Genomic DNA, 18,035 nt, shown 5'->3' on the forward strand with positions numbered 1-18,035 from the left:
CCCAGTCCCAGTCTGCTGGGCCCCTCCCAGTACAGGTGGGGCTCTGCCCACCCAGTACAGATGGGGCTTTGTCCCAGTACAAACAGGATCTCCTGGCCTTGCCTCCGTACAGACTGGGCCCTGTCCCAGTACAAACCGGAACCCCTGACTCCTTCCCAGTTCAGATTGGGTCCTGTCCCAGTATAAACTAGATCCCTGACCTCCTCCTAATACAGTCTGGGCCCAGTCCCAGCACAAACCGGCTCCCCTGGCCTTGTCCCAGTACAGACTGGATCCCCTGGCTTCTTTGTAGTACAGACTGGACCCCATCCCAGTACAAACTGGCAGCTGTAGCCCAAAGCAAGCAAGCTTGAGGATGGCAAAGAGTGCGCTGATGTCTGGTTTAACCTTAGGCAGTCCCGCAAGGAGCAAGGGGTTGGACTTGATGATCCTTAAAGGTCCCTTCCAACCCAAGATCTTCTATGATTCCCTACCAGAAAGGTCCCACAGCGGAAAAATCAGCATGCAAGAGGGTGAGAAAAGCTGTTCTTGAGATCACACTACAGACAAGAAATACTGAACTGAGGATTCAAAGTCAGATTTTCAGTTCAAATTCAATTCTGTCAAAGGATACACAAGAATTGTTTTCACTAAGTTTTTCTCATAATGAAGTTGTTTTCAATTCTTTTGGTGGACCATTTCAGAGGGGGTGGAAGGTCCTTCTGCTCTTCCCAGAAAATTGCTTTTTTGTTCTTAACACAGCAATCCTCTAAAACATTTTAAACAGAAGTTATGATTTTTTTGTAAGCAAAATGTTTTGGTTTTATTTATTTTCCAGATTTTCATTCTTCCACATGGTTTCAATTTTCAAAACCCTTCAGTCAGCCTTTAGGGAAAAATTCTTGCCTTCACCTCTGCCTCTCCGAGAAGCTAGTGTCTGTATCTCTGATGATAAAAAATTAGAACAAGTAATTTAAGTTTTTCTGCGTCTTTCTCTTAGATGACTGCAGGCGACAAACTATTGCATTGCTCTGTAGCCTCAGCCATATGCACTCTAACAGATATCACATCTTTACTGCCGGCCACAGATTGGTAAATTTTAATCCTATCAAGATGTATTTGGTTTATTTTTAATAGCTCTACACATCCAAAGCCTAATAAAGATGTTAACAAACAAAATAATTTATTCCATGCAGAGCCTCTATTGATATTGCATGGACAGATGTATTTCTTTCCTGCACACAGAAAGGCTATGTAATGTATTTTGATACATGCACACACATAAAAACACCTTTAAGTCCAGTGATAAAACTGAAGAAGTATCATTCATCCACAAATAAATCTACCACTTCCTATCTTAGTAAAAAAATTACAGTTGATGCACTGAGAGGTGTGCGCTTGACAAACATAAACTTCATCCAAAAGATGCTACAGCATTAAGAGTTTTGTATTTACAGTGACTTTTGCCAGGGGGTGGGGGACAGGACAGGGACAGGACTTAAAGCAGCACTCAGTGAGTCAGTTGAGAGCAAAGGTGCTCATCAAGCTACTCTAACATGTTGGCTCAGAAGTAACAGACTGACTGTGCCCAGGATACTTCATGGGCAAAACCAGCAGAACTGGTGTCTTTCAGTTACCTTTCGACAGAGAAGCAACACAACTGGAACAAGGCAGAATTATTACACTAACAATAATTCTGCAAGAAAGGCTTTAGGTACACTGACTAGCCTAGGAAAACACCAGAAGACAGTTGAAATTCAGATGGAACTTAACTCAAAAGCTGTTTTCCAAATTGGTATTTTGTTGTCCTGATGTTTTCTTCATTCCTAACCTGTACAGAAACTGGCCTGAATGAATGCCAAGATGATCTTGATAAAAAGGCAAAACAACTGAAGTTTCCGACTTCTTTACATCAGGGTAAAGAATTTTTTCAACAAGTTCCCCAGCTGTTCCTTCAAACTTCCAGGTTTCATTTACTTATTAGGATGATGGCACCGTTGTATAGCAGAGCTGAGCAAAATCAGTTACATTTGTGGGGTTTGGGGTTTTTTTTTGTTTGCACGGTTCATCTTTACTGCACCAATAAAATAACTTTGGTCTGAAAACAGCAATAAAGCATTGTAGAAATCATGGGTTTACCCTGAAGAAATAATGCAAGAACTTGTTTCGTACTATTTGTTTTTATTTATGTTGTCATAAGATCTCTTTCTGAGCCAAATGGCTTGGTTTTATTTCTTGGGAACAATGATTTAGTTATGTCAAAACATATCAACTAACTAGAGCTCAAGCCCAGAGTTCACCAGTTGAAAATAATACAATTTTTAAGAGAGTTTCTTTCATATAAACATATGACTCCTGTCATAATGCCTGTAGGATACCCTTTTCCTCTTGTATTAGTAAAATTAACAATTAAGAATTTTGGTAAGCGGTTATTAATCACCTGTTTTTCTGCCTGCAGTGGAAGATTATCTTACGCTACTAAGTTACTTCTACCTAGAATTGCACAGGGCAGTAAGTTTTGTTTAGCGCATAAATAATGGTAAGTATTTCCCTTACCTGTCACCAACATATTTCAGAATGTATTCTCATAAACACATGAATGAAATGAAAATTTTTCAAGAGGAAGCCTGTCACTAGCAGTATTATTATTATTCACTTCTACTGTGGCATCACGTAGGATCTTGAGCCATGGTCCAGGATGCCAGCATGCTGAGCTCTGTGCATCATAGCACATCTGGACTCAATCTTAAAGGTCTTTTCCAACCTAAATTATTCTATAGCACAAAAGAATAGGTCGCGTTCTCAATATTCAGGTTTGGTACGTAGGTCAGGTTTGTGTCACCCCATTTTACCAAAGCAGAAGTTAACCAAGGTCAGAGATTCAGCAGCTGGGGTGGAGACCTTCAAGAAATAAAATCCAAGGTTATAGTCCTAATGCCATAAGTAATCATCCACATAAATGACTGGATGGGTCAACTTTTAGGAAAATCAAGTTATTGAAAACTTTCACTAATATAAATAGCATGTGTTTGGGTTTTTTTTAACAGAGTTAAAAATAGAACCATACGTAAGTCCTTGTAAAAAACATTTAGGTAGGTCTGCATTTAAAAGTTTTAACACCTTACTACCAAAATGATTAGATTAATTAAAGCATTAAGATTCTGAATGTGTTTAGTATGAGCTGTGGATTGTCCCAGTCCTGATTACACTCGGCCTGATGTGACCAACACACCATCGGTAAAACATTTTGGTGTCTTTCTGATCAGCTGTACCCTGACCAGGGTGTTACACAGCAGGGCTGAGCCCGCAAACCTGGATCGGACCTTCCCCATGGCAGACTTTTTTATTCCCTCACCCCACCCCCCAAAGAGCAGACAGAGTTTTCAGCCTGTGACCATTTCTGCTTTGGGGCTGATGCCCATCTCCAGTACACCCAGAGTTAAATTACGCAGACTCACCATGCATCATCTCAATAGAGGATGCCAGCCCTAAAGCTATTCTTGGATGCTATTATCCAAACTGATTTTAGAAAATCAGGATTCAGGCATACGTCCCCCTCACTTTTTGAGGTTCCCCAAGAAAATTTACACACTGGGAGAATTTAGGACTGACTGACAGCAGTTCAGCTGATCTCCTGAGAGGGGTGATTATTCCATCATCAGAACAATTATATTTTAGGCATATTTCAGCTGAGAGTCATGCTTATCTGACTTACACAGCTTTTCTTCACATTTTTTTCACCTCTCTGCAAACTAGTGTTCATGGAAAAGCTGGAAGCAACAACAGTGTGTCTCGCTCAGCCCATCTCTTTTCTCCCCTCTGGCTCTAAGCTCCATTTCCATAAAGAGCATTTATTTTCAGGAATGTTGTAGTAGCTCAAGTGATCAGCAACACATGCCAGCTATTATACAGCTCTATAATTCAAGTAATTTAGGATGGTGACCAACAAAAAGGGAAGCATTCCTTTAGGTGGGGGAGGGGGGGCAAGGAAAAGAAATAAAAGCATCATGCATTCATCAGGAGCACCCCAATTTGCATGCTTATTCCTCGCATAAACTCTTCATAGTAGTGTGTCCTACACAGAAGCTGCATTCTGCTGCTGCTGAGCAGCTGCAGAGCTCCACATTACCTCAGACAGCAATCTGTGGACATCTCATCAACTCCTGCATCACCCTTTGCTTTCAGTTTCAGGCATCTGCCATCTCCCATCACCACACGCTGAACCCCCAGACATCCCAAATGCCTTGGGACAAAGCTTCCCCACAGAAAGGTCTCCATGGGAATTCCAGCTAGCGGACTTCCCACCTGTGCCCCACAGCATGCTCCCACCTCTTTTTGCACCATTACAGCCTACGTGGGCCTCACCATGAAATGGGTCTGGTGCAACCTCGAGCTGGCCAGCCCAAGAGGAGCCACACAACACAACACCGAGCTGCACAACAGCACCTGCTCTCTTGAAGCAGCCTGATGGCCAAACCCCTGTGTCCAGCTAGTCTGGCTACCACAGCAGGTCCCAGATGGGGTTTCCAGGGCTGGTTGCTGAAGCACAAAGCCTCCCATTTAGGTCAAAAACCCTAAAGATTTATAGCTTTTTTTCTTTGCCAACATTGCAATTGAGTTGTCTTGCACCTGTTTCAGATGTCAACCGCTATTATTTATTTTATTTTTTTTTACGAATTTCACTCCTGTATTTGTGGCTTAAGTTTCAATAACCAAAATTTTTGTCTCAACCCTCCTTTTTTCCTGTGGGTTTTCACACACATTCATTACAGGAAGAAGACCCATTTTCCTATTAGTTTAACACAGCTTGTAACCTGAAGGGTGCATCTCTGTACTACGTTTATTCTTCTGTCTGCTAGCAAAAATGGAAATCAATACAATTTCAATACTACAACTCCTCTTCTGAAAGGAAGAAGACAGCTCAATCTATCTGGTTTGCCCAGAAAAAGGCTGAAAGGTGGTTTGCACAGCTCCAAGAGAAGGCGGCTCTGTTTAATATCAACAGTTTCTTGTGGCCTAAAAAATAAAAGCTTAAAAAAGGATTGTCTGAACCTTCTCCCAAAAGCAGGCATTTTCAAGACACTTATGGCTTGGCAGTTTGTTTCAAAGGCAATGGGAATTTTACTACGAATCAGCACATGCCTAAGTCAGCCTTTAAGTCTTGCTTTCAATAGATCTTTTGGCAGATCCTGACACACATTTACTCTAGCAGCTTTACAGCTTATTGATAAAAGGTCAAAATCCTCTGTTCTACCGCCCTATTCTTGCTATGCCCAGCGGCACCGATACTTGCAGTACAGGAGGTAACGAGAGGATTTCTGCTGTACCTCTCCAGCTGGCAAGATTAATACATGGAGCTCTCTGTAGTGAGCAGAGATTAAGATAATATTTTGTAATAACACAGAAGCTAAGCAAGAAATCCAGGCTGCCCCAGAGCTCCCAAGCCAACCATCTCAGCAGCACGGGAGATTTTCAACTACACCATGACAAAAGCAAAGGCTGCATGAGTAACTGTCACTATTCAGAAAAAGTGAAGCCTTTACTGTAGAAACAGCGATCGCCCAGAAAGGCACAGAGGACTGTGATGGATCTGACACAATTTAAGCAGGCGAGTGGTACCCTAAATCCAGTTCTGCTCTCTCATACCACAAGAAGTCAGGATTAACTACTGACATCAATGGAGTATTTCTGGAAGAAAAACACCCTAACAGCAAGGATGGGGACCAAAGATACTACTAATACACAGCAGAGTTTATTAAAAACCCTGTATATTTTTGTATATTTTATTAAAAATGTTGGCACTGATACAAGTATACTGATCCAATTACTTCACCTTCCTTTTCCTTACAACTTCCATCAAAGAGCCAGCCAAAACAGAGAGCTCTGCCTGGGGATGGCCACCTCTAGTAATAGAAATTTACATTAGGCTACTGGTAACAATACTGCAATGGAAAGAAAGGCCTGTGATAGCTATCGCGTGTCAAGGCCAGAAGGGACTTGTTTCACAGGCTGGAGAACTGCCTTCACACCACTGTACAGCTCCCAGAGTCAGTGTTTACTGAAAGCCCGGTTTAGCAACAGCAGAGAAAGGAAAACTCATTGCTTCTCAAAAGACTTGCTCTACTATTCATTTATGCTTCTCAAGGAAGGGTATTTAAAGCCAGTCACATTCAAGTTAGACACAGCTCGATCTTCCAATAACCCAGTAATGGTAAGTCTGCCCACTCCTGCACCAGAGACCCTGCAGCATAAATAAGTAGTAAATCGTAAAACTCGACTTGTGCTCCCCAAGGGTCGGAATGATCTTTCTAATCAATCTGTTGTTCAACACAATCTTCAAATAGCCCAAACAGATGATTTATTACTGGTCTGAGCCTGAAACAAGAGTACCCAAAGGATAAACTTCTATCTTTCATGTGGGCTGCAGAGCTATAATTAAACACTGATGCTTAAGCAAGCAAGAGAGCACTGGGCTTTTCAAGTTTAGTACTGCTGAGCAAATAAAAGTGCAAATCCATTTACTGGCTGCAGTTAAGTAGATAAATTGACCTAAGATGACTTTTTCTAGTTGTGAAAAAGAACGACCTTAGCACGTGGCTGCAGTAACTGGTGGCAGATTAACTATTTCTGTAAAATCAGAAGAGGCACGCACCTTCTCCCAAAGCTGGAACCAGCCTCTGTGCGTAACTTAAGTCAAGCTGGGTTTCAGATACAACGGGAACCTGAGGGGCCTGAAGAGACACAAGTGCCCAACCACATTTGACCTGAAGCGTAGACTGTATGTAAGGAGGTTTACAAACTTTACCCCATTAGCAAGGTGTCTCTGTTACACCCAGATGAAGGTGGTTCAAGGAAAACACTTCTTACTACAGCGTTCAGGAAATCGTACATCGAAAACAGGAAAGTTCAAATTACATATAACTCCAATGGCATTTGATATTGATTATGCCTGCTTGGGAAAGTGAAAATAAAAAAAAGGCTGGTTTGTAGCGCAGAGTTAGTTAGAAAGCAGCCACACAACACCTTTGCGAAGGACCATGCCAAGCACCCACTGGTTCTTGGAGCCACGGGCAGCAGGCTGGAAGCACACCTGGAGCTAGCAGTGCCGAGCCTCGTGGTGCAGGTGGGCATCTACCAGCAGCACATTTCATGGAGCAGCCCAGCCACCTTGTTAACAGCCTGCGAGACTCTACTGGTTTGGCACCTTCCTCTCAATTCACCAGCCCTGAAGGAGATGCCTTTGACAGATAGAAAACAAGGGACAATGTTGCTGGCTCTGGAAAGGCAACATAAAACTTGAGGTATTTGAGATAAACTAATGTTCTACCCAAGAACTTGTCAAGGCTGACATCAAAACACAAGAAAATTCAAATTTCATCTGCTGGGCCAAGGAGCTCTGACATCTCTGTGCTTGGCCACCCAACCAATGCTGTAAGCCTATGGAAAAAAATGGGTTATCCCATTAATTCTTCACCATGTGAAGAAGAGCACTTGGGGTTTTCAAGTCTGACCACTTTGGCAGGGAGGGCGGAACAGCTCCAAAACAAGCTCCTGCATGTCAAGGGGCCCACCTGACCCACTCAACACGGACATTATTAAGCTGTGCTAAACTGGTACTTTGGGAAACTGGCAGAATTTGAACTCTAGTGATTCCCCACCACCAGCTGCACCTAGATCTGGGTCATCAGCCCATGACATTTAAAGAAATACCAGTTCATAACCCACAGAGGGCAGCTACAGCTTTCACCTCTCAGAAACATTTATTCATTAAATGCTCCTGGTCAGTTTAATTTTGGGGTATTAAAAATAAAACTTCAGTGTTCATCCTCATCCTGTACCATCAAGTGGTTCTCTGTAAGCCCCTAGTTATTTTTAAATACCTAAATGATCATAAAACCAGGGTGAAACACTTTGCTGTGTGCCAGCTGCTGAAAATAAGCCCCATGCTTCAAACATCCTTTGATAAATGGCTTAGATACTTCTATCAGCAAAGTGCAGATGAAACAGATTCCTTTCACAGCACCATTGCCTGGCCAAGACTCCTGCTGAATTTCCTGGGATTTTGGAGGGGGTGTGTATAACATGGGAAGCCTCATCTGAGATTGTCTATAAATTCAGAGTAATGGACTGTGGTTTAACATGCACATGTGTGCACACACAAGACAAGGGTAAGATGCTAGGGTTGTTTTGAATTTCCAGGAAGGAAAAACCACATCATTTCAGTAACAAAATTTCACTGTTAACAGTAAAAACAAACAAACACTAGTTGAATTAAATGTAATCCTGAAGAATCGTGGAAAATGGAGGTCTTTAAATACACTGCAGCAAACTCAGGTGCAAAGCAGCTGTTTTCTCCATGCTGCAAACTGCATGTGGTCCCCTTCCTACAGAGGTGACAGAGGTACCCCTACAGGGTTCACATCTGCAAAGGACATGTGCTGAACACTGGCCAACACCTCCACCTGACACTACACATCCTGTGCTAGTCTTTGAACTATTCTTTAAAATATAGTAGCAGATTCATAAATCAGGTGTACAATACCAAAATGAAATAAAACCCTCAAGCGTAAGAGGCACGTAGCTCTGATACTACATTGAAAAAGGCCAGGCAGGGACTTGGAGGAGATGCTACTGGTGCTGAAAAAGGTTTAAGAGACAAGTCCAACATACATTAACTTAAGTGGGGGAAAGGGAAGGAAAGGAAAAAAAAATCCTCTAAGTGCTTCAAGGAGAGAGAGAGAAGCTGAAGCACAGAAAATGCTGCTTGACACTAAGCAGCTGACTTCGGGGCAATGGTCTTTTTAAATTTATGTTACAGCAGCATGTAAGTCCAATTTTATCTCTGTTTAATCAAAGCTCTCCAACATGCAAATGCACTGTATGAAGTGAGTGGGGATAGTCTCTTGTAGCGAAACTACAGTCTATGAGGAAAGAAAATAGGAGAGGAAGGCATGAGGAAGCAACAGAGTCCTGGGGACAAGAACTCTGTCATGGCCCAGCAGAGCTCTGCCCTCGAGATCCCCCCCTCCAGAGCCCTACCCTTCCCCACATCCCCCCCCCCACCACCACCCCCCGAGTCATCTGGCTCTGGATTTTTCCATAGTACGCATCACATGCCCCACACCCCTCAGTTCATTTCCCAGGGTATTTTTCTTCCTCTTCAGTAAAGGGGTGTTGATGACATTAAACAGTATTATTTTGATTAAATTTTCTGTATTTCAAATGTATGTGAAGCTACAGGGGGATGAGTGATTTCTGACTTGAGTAATACCAGCTAACATTAAAGGGCATTTATCTGCTTTTTTTGGTAGAGGAGAATAGTGACTGCTTATTAGAAACAATGACAAAATTTCAACCTTATTTCCATTTGAAAACATTGATGATGTGTCCTGACAAGAGAGAATAACATTTCTATCAGAGCTTTCATTAAAAAAGGATTTCTCAGACCGAGGACCGATTTTCTAATGACGCCGAGTACCCCATCTCACACGGACAAACCATTTCCTTCGTTAGCACACCGCATGGGACGTGGGAGATTTCCATCCACGTGATTAAACTGAAGCATATTCACAACTTACTTTGCCACATCTAAAGAGGGAAACTAATTATTTGCAGAATGTTCATTCTTGTTTATCTTTGTCATTGTCTTGCAGGGTGGAAAAAGAATGAAATTTCTATCCTGGCAAACTGAAACAGTGCTTTGTACAATTCCTCTGACACACAAGCACCGAGATGGACAAATACCGAGATGGAGAGAACAGCTGCAAGGCAGAAATAGTGTTACATGCTCCCTCAGTCTGGGAGGACAAATGGAAATTATGAATACAGTGCCATCTAACAGAATCACTTTTGATCAAAGATAGCCAAAACCAGCTCAATAACACTCAATATTTCCACATCACATTAAAAATTAAATAACTGTAGAACAGCTCCACATGCTGTATGGCTCCTCATTGCACTGACATAAAAAAAAAAAAATAAAAGAAACTGAAGCACTGAAATGGCAAACGAGGACAAACTCTCCTCACAGCAGTTTTCATAAAGGTGAGAAAGGTGTATCAGTGTGTTTCCTCCAAGGGCTGCAGCAACACTGATGATTTCCTGCTCCTGACAGCAGGTTCAGAGCCTCTTCTCTTCTGGTTTTCATGATGTTTCCCGTGGTCGTGCTTCAGGACAGTGCTGTCCATGCTCTGAGCTGGTCAGCCACTTTGGCTCATCTCAAACCAGGATTTCTGTGTAAAAAGTGCTCCTTTTTCCTCTCACTGCTCAGGATCACTGAAGACAACCATCCATTGCTAGGACTAAGGGAAAAGAAATCAGCAGGTCAGATTAGATATGTCATCCCTGTAGGTGGAAGTTCCATTTCAAAAAGGAGGTGCCTTCAAATCCTGTGAGAAACACCACAAGACGGTCATCTTAAAATCTGATCCAGAAGAAGGGTTTTTATGAGGCTGGAGCAACCAGGGCACCTGAAGCAAGAGTCTGCATAACCCTTCTAGGTGTTTTACACAATCGCCATTAAACCCCCAGATACAGTCCCATTCTGAAACCTTTCTGAAACAAGAGGTTTTAATTATTTTTATTATTTTTTTTAACAATCATTTCAGGTGTGACAAACTTTTCCAGCTCTTGTAAGTCAAACTCATGTGGTCTCTTTCACCCAGGTGAGTGGCCACATTGACCCAAGCTTGTAGACAGAGGCAGCCATGGTTTCCACGTAAAATTTTGCCCAGGGAGATCACTTGATACTTTCAGCAAGTGTTGTCAAGTCATGGGATTAGTGAAATTTCTACCATTGTTTCCAGAATATTATACTGGTGGTGACTTGAGAGAATTCTAACCTACAAACTTCCAATCCTGACCTGAAGTTTGATAAGATGTGCAACAACTTCACTGTTATTTGGATCCTGGATCTGTAAAACTAGGAATAGCTTTCAATACTAGAATCAGGACTGATATATAGACTGGAGAAAAGCAAGGAAATACCTTTATTTTCCTGAAGTTCAAACTGAACTGAATAGTTTCTTTTGGCAGACAGCGGGAGCACTGCAGACTATTCTTGCGAGACAGCTAAAGGGGGTTCCCTTTTATAAATACAGCATGAAAGCATTAAAGCCTCACTACCAAAGGAAATCTAACAAACAGCAGATAAACTTTTCCAGCAGAGGTAGGAAATACTAACTCAGCGAGGTCAGCACTTCAATTCCACGAACGTTTTCCTAGGAAGCTGCTGAAACACAGCTGTTTCCTTAAGGTTTAAACACTGGCTTTTAATGAATTGCCCTGATATTTAAAAAAACCCTCAGGCTCTTTGAGAACCAACATTGATGAGCACCAAATGTACCGGCTGGGCTCTGAGTGGTTTCCATCCTGAACTGATGTCCAGCTGGAAGCAGAACCACCTTCTGATATCTAAAAGCAGCCCTGCCATCATACGGATCCATATTTTTGTAAAGATGGCAAATAGGTCATTACACTGGGATTTTGGACTCCTAATTCTGCTCCTTACTTAGTCACCTTAAATTAGGTGTATTTTACAGCTGGGGAAAAAGGTCATTGGCATCTCTGTCTAAAGGACTTTGATATCTACAGGTGAAAAGATGAGATTAAAATACCATTTTTAATTTTGTAACAGCAGTAGGTTATGTAGCAGTCAAAAGTATATGGATTGCCACTTCTAATATCTAGAAGCTTAATACTCTCAACATACTTTTCAGATACCTGTATGTTGCGGTTTAACCCCAGACAGTAACGAAGTGCCACGCAGCAGCTCGCTCACTTCCCCCAACACAGGGAGGTGGGGAGGAGAATCGGAAAGGGATGTAAAACTTGAGGGCTGAGATAAGAACAGTTGTAACAATTGAGATAAAAGCAAAAGAATAATAATAAGCAATAATGAAAACAAGGGAGAAGGGGAGAGGAATGAAATTCAAAGGCAAGGGAGAAAAGAATACTAGTGATGCCCAGTACAGCTGCTCACCGCCTGCTGAGCGATGCCCAGGCAGTCCCCGAGCAGCGATCGGCAGCCTTGGGCAACCCTCCCAGTTTATATACTGAGCATGACATCCCACGGTATGGAATATCCCTTTGGCTAGTTGGGGTCAGCTGTCCCGGCTCTGCTCCCTTCCGATTTTCTGCATCCCTCCAGCCCTCCCGCCAGCAAGGCCTGAGAAACCAAAAAGTCCCTGACCACACTGTTTCCACACCAAATCCAAAACACAGCACCACCAAGAGGAAAATTAACTCCATCCCAGCCAAAACCAGGACACTGTATTTCCTTCAGCAAGCATTTGCCTTAGAAAAATGTTAAACCAGGTAAGATTCAGTGATTCGTTCCATTCTTTCCTCATACAAATAAGGTAAGTTAGTAAATTAAGCCTCTAAGGGGGGAAAAAAGCAATCTATATAAATCTTTACCTTTGCTAGACTACACTTCCTCTTTGACGAAAGGCAGCTCATCCTTAAGGCTTCTCTTGTCTGTAGATTTAAGAAAATATTAAACGGAACAGTTTCTCAGAGCGTAGAAAATGTTCATACAATCCAGAATAAGTACTGAAGTGACCCAAGTACCTTTCTGTCCAGAAGTGTCCCAAACAACAGGATGAAGAATCCCTAAAAAAAATTGCAAAACCAGTTAACAAAACCAGCATGACCACAGGATGGTTCTTAAATGCTTCTACACACCACTTCCTTAAGGATAGGTCTCATCACCTATGACTCGGATAACAGCAATGAGCAAAAGGAGTTTATCCGCCCAGTTCACACGGGCTCTCCAGGAATGTCAAGAATGGATATATAACCCATGCTAATTCTCATTAAGAACTGGACTGATGGGTTACGTACCAAGACTTTCTCAACCCACTCAGCAGCAGTATTAGCCAAGAGCCGCCAAGGCAGACTGGGTATACAACAGTGTCAGGTAATATTAGATGTTTATACCGATGTGTTAAATAAAACCATCTTCAATGGCCAATGAGAATTTTCTGTGTATTTGTTAATTGATATGGATGAGCCATTTTTTTCAGTTACTGGGCATTAACCAGTGTATTTTATGCTTTACGTGAATTCATCATCCTGATTCATCACACTTTGTGCCAACTAGTTTGTTCCATTACCCATCTGCCTTTACGATGTCAACGCAGGATGCCTAGCGCATGTACCACGTTGAGTCAAAAAGAAAGCTCAGACCCTGTTTTTCACACACAACGCATGCTGCCAGCCTCTCTTTGATCTGCTACCCTTCCCCAGGCTCAAAGTTTGATCACACACCATTCCCAGTTTTGCAGAGTTTACCTGAAAGGCGTTCAATAGTGCAAACGTAACATGGAACGCCAGAGAGTGACTGTCGACAACCGTGGCTAATCCAAACCCCCAGGTGAGACCCAGAAGAGGTGTCAGAAGGGCAACATTTTTGCTAATTCGGATCATGTTGCTCAAATCTTGTGACTTGCAGCCTTCTCCAACAGAGGATCTCCCAGTCTTCACCACAACTACTATCACCACCACCACATTCACAACAATGATGCTCAGAGCGGGTGCAACAAAGGCCAAGAGGGCTTTGGTCTCATACCAATTGAGCCAGCAGGCTCCACTCCTTAAATACCCGTTTTTTGGTTCAGTAATAGCAACAGTGAGGACAGATATGACCAAGGGACATCCATATCCAACAGAGAATGCTGTAGCTATGAAGACAGATCTTGTTATCTTAAAAAAAATTAATAATAATCCATAAAGAATCAAAAGGCCCAAGGTAAACATCCAAAAAAACAAGGCAAGATAGAAAAAGTGAAGGAAAAACGTGGCTGCTACACACAACTGATAGTTTAGGGCTGTGTTGTGAACAACAGCCGCCAAGATGAACAGAACATCGGCGATGAGAAGCGATGTAGCGATGTTGACCAAACAAAAATGGCGCATGTAGGTTATTTCGGTTTTTGTAACGTGGCGCCAGACAACAGCCTCAATGATAAGGCAAAGAACCAGGCTGCAAATGGAAAGGCCTAACCCTACGCGTGTAACGTAATCCAGCACGGCATTTCGGAGCACGGCAGGGGACATCAAAATGGAGAAGGATTTGAATGTCCGACGGTGGTGCTTGCAGACGCAAACAACACTGCTGATGTTGTCAGATGTCATTTTGCACGCCCTGTTATCCCATCTCCTTTCCGTGGAGTGCCACCCAACACACTGAGCCTTGACGTTCTCCAGTTTATTCACCTTTTCAAAGGTGAGCAAAATATGCCGGAGCTCTTCTGGCAGAGACACGGATAACACCATTCCATTTACAGAAACTGGGTCCAACCGGCTGGTTTCTATAATGGCTCCAAGTGTTGGAAATGCAACGCTGATGGCTTTGGATGCCTTGGGTAACCTGGAAAGCTCTTCTTCTGGAATCACCACGTGCCCAGTGATATTGCCTGTGTTATTGAACTCCATAGAAAAATCAAAGCTCTTTCCTGAAGTGTTTTTATGTATGCTGTAGCCTTTTGTAGAGATGAAGCGCTCCTGTATACGTTCTGACCCATTCCTTAGGAGAAGATTCCCAGCAAATAAATTCACCGAGTCCAGTAATATTGAACTAGCATTTCTGTCCTTTACAAAAGCCCAGTTGGAAATAATGGAGCTGTTAAGAATATGGTTTGCTATCCTGCTGTAAGTCTGAAACAAACAAGAAAAAAAAAAAGTTACTTTTTATGTTCAAAGAAACCAACTGTTATTCCACCGGCAGAGTCTCCAGAAAGGCTCATTTAAATCCAAGAGTGATTTCTATAAAGGGAATATTCTTCTTTGACAATGAACAGGTTCCCATGGTCAAAACCCAACATCTCACTGGCATGGTCACTACCAGAATTGTCCTATCCTCTTCATATCATGGCCCAAAAGGGGATTGGAGAAGCAAATATAAAGCAAAAATCAGGACACCTAAGTTCTATTCAAGATGCTGACCTGCTATGCAGGTTTGCTTCACATCCTCCTCCATATATTTCTTCCCCCACCTCTCTGATTACATCAGGGAAAAAAATGAGTTTCCATTGTGCAACACATGACAAACACAGCTGCAGGTCAGCATCTCCAAGGCTGCCTTCCCTACAGCGTCATACTTTAAAAATGACTTCTTCCTTGGACTGCTTTCCCATGTCTAACCAGTTCCTGAAAATTTCTGCTTTTAAAGAAAGAATTCCAGAGAGTACTTTCATTGTACACGAATAGGTCAAAGAGTTTCTCTGACAACAAAATATGGCCCTCTCTGGAAACTCTCCCAGGTGATGTCCATGCGATTTGCAGCTATCACTTCGTTGGACAGTGGCTATAAGGACAAAACACTGTATGGATGCTCTGGCAAGCTCAAAAACACCTCCTGAAGCCCATATGAGTAAATACCTGCATTTTTCCTCTGTTGACATTCTCTGATAACAGCAGGGAAATCTTCTTCAGCAATTCCACTATATCAGCAATGTTTCCTGGAATGGCTGGTGAAGACAGGATATCTGGGATGATGCATGAAAAATCAGCTTGGCAGTTACTATTCCCATGGTCGTCATCACCAAAATATTTTGCTCCACCTCCAGGCTTCCCATGTGCTGGCTTTCCTTCCCCTACAAAAGGAAGGTGTTCTCCAGCAACACTAACCTGTCCTCCAGAGCTTGGAAGGAGCTCACGTTCAGAAATTCTCTGGAGGGAGGAAAATAAATTTGGGAAAATGAACAAACAGAATGAAAATGAAGCTGCAGCTACAACCAGGCAAGAGATACAGTGTTGCCACTAGGTGACCTTCACAGGTCCCTTCTGACCGTGACCATTCTGTCATTCTGTGCTGGGGTATGCAATAAATGTGCTGGATGGCCTGAAACCCAGGACCACAGCCCACCTGAGAAGAATGCCTTGCTTCTACAACAGATACAAAGAAAGGGGCAAGAACTAAATGTAGTGCCTTATCCTTCAAGTGACCTGAATAAAGTTTTTTATTTTGTGGTTGAGGAGAATTTACCATGCATCATCTGATTATTACAGGTATTGGTGTTGCTTTTTTCTCAGGTGCATCCCAGCGTATCATTGTCTTGGTTTAGATGTGCATGAGGAATGTTAACCAAGAGAACAAGGCAAGTTCACTTCTGAATTATGTTTCCACGCAAGAATTTCTAAAATTTATTTCCTATCATTTGGTTTAAGATGAAGTCAAAGCCTGTTATCAAATTTATCTGTGTTTTAGGATCCCATCTCCTTCCCTTTGCTCAAGTCTGAAAGCGGATGGAGGAAGGGGCTGTCTTTGCAAGGCCAAAGCAGATGCCTCACCTGAAAAAGAGACTGAACATCCAGGCTTGCACAGGCATCTGCGAACATTTGCCACTTTCTGTTTTCACAAACAAAGCTTGTCTCCCCATGGAAGGAGGGAGAACAAGGCTGAATACAAATAGCTCCATTATCTTTGCAGGGAATAAGATTTATACAGCCATCTGTAAAACAAATCAAGCAGATATTGTTATAAGGTACAAGACAGCATACTATGGTTCACGAGGTATCAGGGGTATAAAGTATTGATAATTGGTAACATCTCACAAAGAATTAACAAAGACACATAGCTATTCACTGTACCTTGCTGATTACCAGTCTTTGATTCCTTATGGAGAGCCTGAAAAATAAGAAGTGGAATGCAGATTAAATCTGAAATAAGATGACTGCGTGGCACAAACCAGAAAGGTGACTGCAAGGGCAGAACAGTCATTTTGAGGTCCAGAAGTCTTATCAAGGTCCAGAATGCAGAGCTCACGGCCCCTTGCTCATACAGACCAACTGAGAACTCCCCACTGGCAGTGTATCTCTATATATCGAGCCTTCGGTTCTACCCTTCTACTGCAGTGACATGCTGAGTTAGCCGACAGGATCACACACGCCTCCAGCAGCTGTCCTTCAGTCAAAAAGCCTGTATTAGGCTTAAGCTCTCCAGTATTTCCCGTGTTGGTGAGAATCTGTGACTTGTTGGTGACAATGCAACCTATATGACTTTTGCCAAACTACAGTTGTACGAATATCAATAGCCACTTCATTCCTCTCCTGGTTGGGCAGCGACCCCAAGGTAGGCACACGGGACTCCTGCAGGCAGGATCACTTGCTGGGACGGTGTGTGGTGCAGCCAGGCACAATCCAGAACAGCTTCCATCACCGCTTGGTCAAACGGTCCATCACCTCCAACCAGACAAACCCTGCCAGCCTGGAAGGAAAGCTTGGCTACGCAATGCCTTGGGAGCTGCACTGTTACTGCTGGGTAAAGGAGGCTGAATAGCAGGTTTCTAACACTCCAGGAGTTGTGCTGGAGGTTGCTTGGCATGTTGAACATAATGAATACTTCAAAATATTTCCTCCTGCAGCGACAGGACAAGGGGAAAAGGTTTCATACTGGAAGAGGGTAGGCTTAGATCGGATGAAGAAGAAATTTTTATGATGAGGGTGGTGAGACACTGGCACAGGTTGCCTAGAGAAGCTGTGGATGCCCCATCCCTGGCAGTGTTCAAGGTCAGGTGGGATGGGGATTTGGGCAGCCTGATCTAGTGAAACTTACCCCAAGAGCCGTGTGCGGCGTGGCTGGGAAGAAGTGCACAGTCCAAAGGAGCAGGCAGTGGACTACCCTCACATCCATCCCCTCGCATTTACTGCTTTCCTCCTGGAAGGAACAGATGTTAAAGGAGCTTAGACACCTCTGTTTTCACTTTGGAATAGTCTTGTTGCTAGTAAGAAAGCAGCTAAACCCATCCCCAAAGACTGTCCTTGCAAGGTAATTTTCAGATATTTATCATTTAAATTTTTTACTGAGAATGATTTGTAAACCTTTTCTTAAAAAAAAAAAAAGTTGGTCCAACACTGGAAGTTACTGCATTTATAATTTATTGTAAACTGCGAGGTAGAGAGCTTATTAAAGCAGTTCAGCCTGTGGGTCCCTTTTGAAGTGATTTAAGACAGGCTTCATCTCTGCCACGCAAGGTAGCAAGCTTGGGCCCTCTGGGATCAGATACCAAAATCTGAGAAACAAGGACCAGACTGAAGTAACATGTTACTTGCTT

The 18,035-nt window shown here is 42.8% G+C and overlaps 1 protein-coding gene across 1 annotated transcript; it reads right to left on the minus strand.

Annotated features, from left to right (window-relative positions):
• Nucleotides 1-12,096: 12,096 nt before the first annotated feature.
• On the minus strand, nt 12,097-17,699 carry LOC121090714 (adhesion G-protein coupled receptor F2-like). Its single transcript, XM_040599443.1, has 7 exons — nt 17,537-17,699; nt 16,573-16,609; nt 16,273-16,433; nt 15,361-15,651; nt 13,273-14,637; nt 12,550-12,591; nt 12,097-12,456 (listed from the first exon to the last, which is right to left on the minus strand). Exons 1-7 carry the CDS (start codon nt 17,612-17,614, stop codon nt 12,352-12,354), a joined length of 2,079 nt encoding a protein of 692 aa, XP_040455377.1. The 5' UTR covers nt 17,615-17,699; the 3' UTR covers nt 12,097-12,351.
• Between the last annotated feature and the right edge of the window lie 336 nt (nt 17,700-18,035).

The sequence above is a fragment of the Falco naumanni genome, chromosome 6, assembly GCF_017639655.2.
Source record: "Falco naumanni isolate bFalNau1 chromosome 6, bFalNau1.pat, whole genome shotgun sequence".
NCBI lineage: Eukaryota > Metazoa > Chordata > Aves > Falconiformes > Falconidae > Falco > Falco naumanni.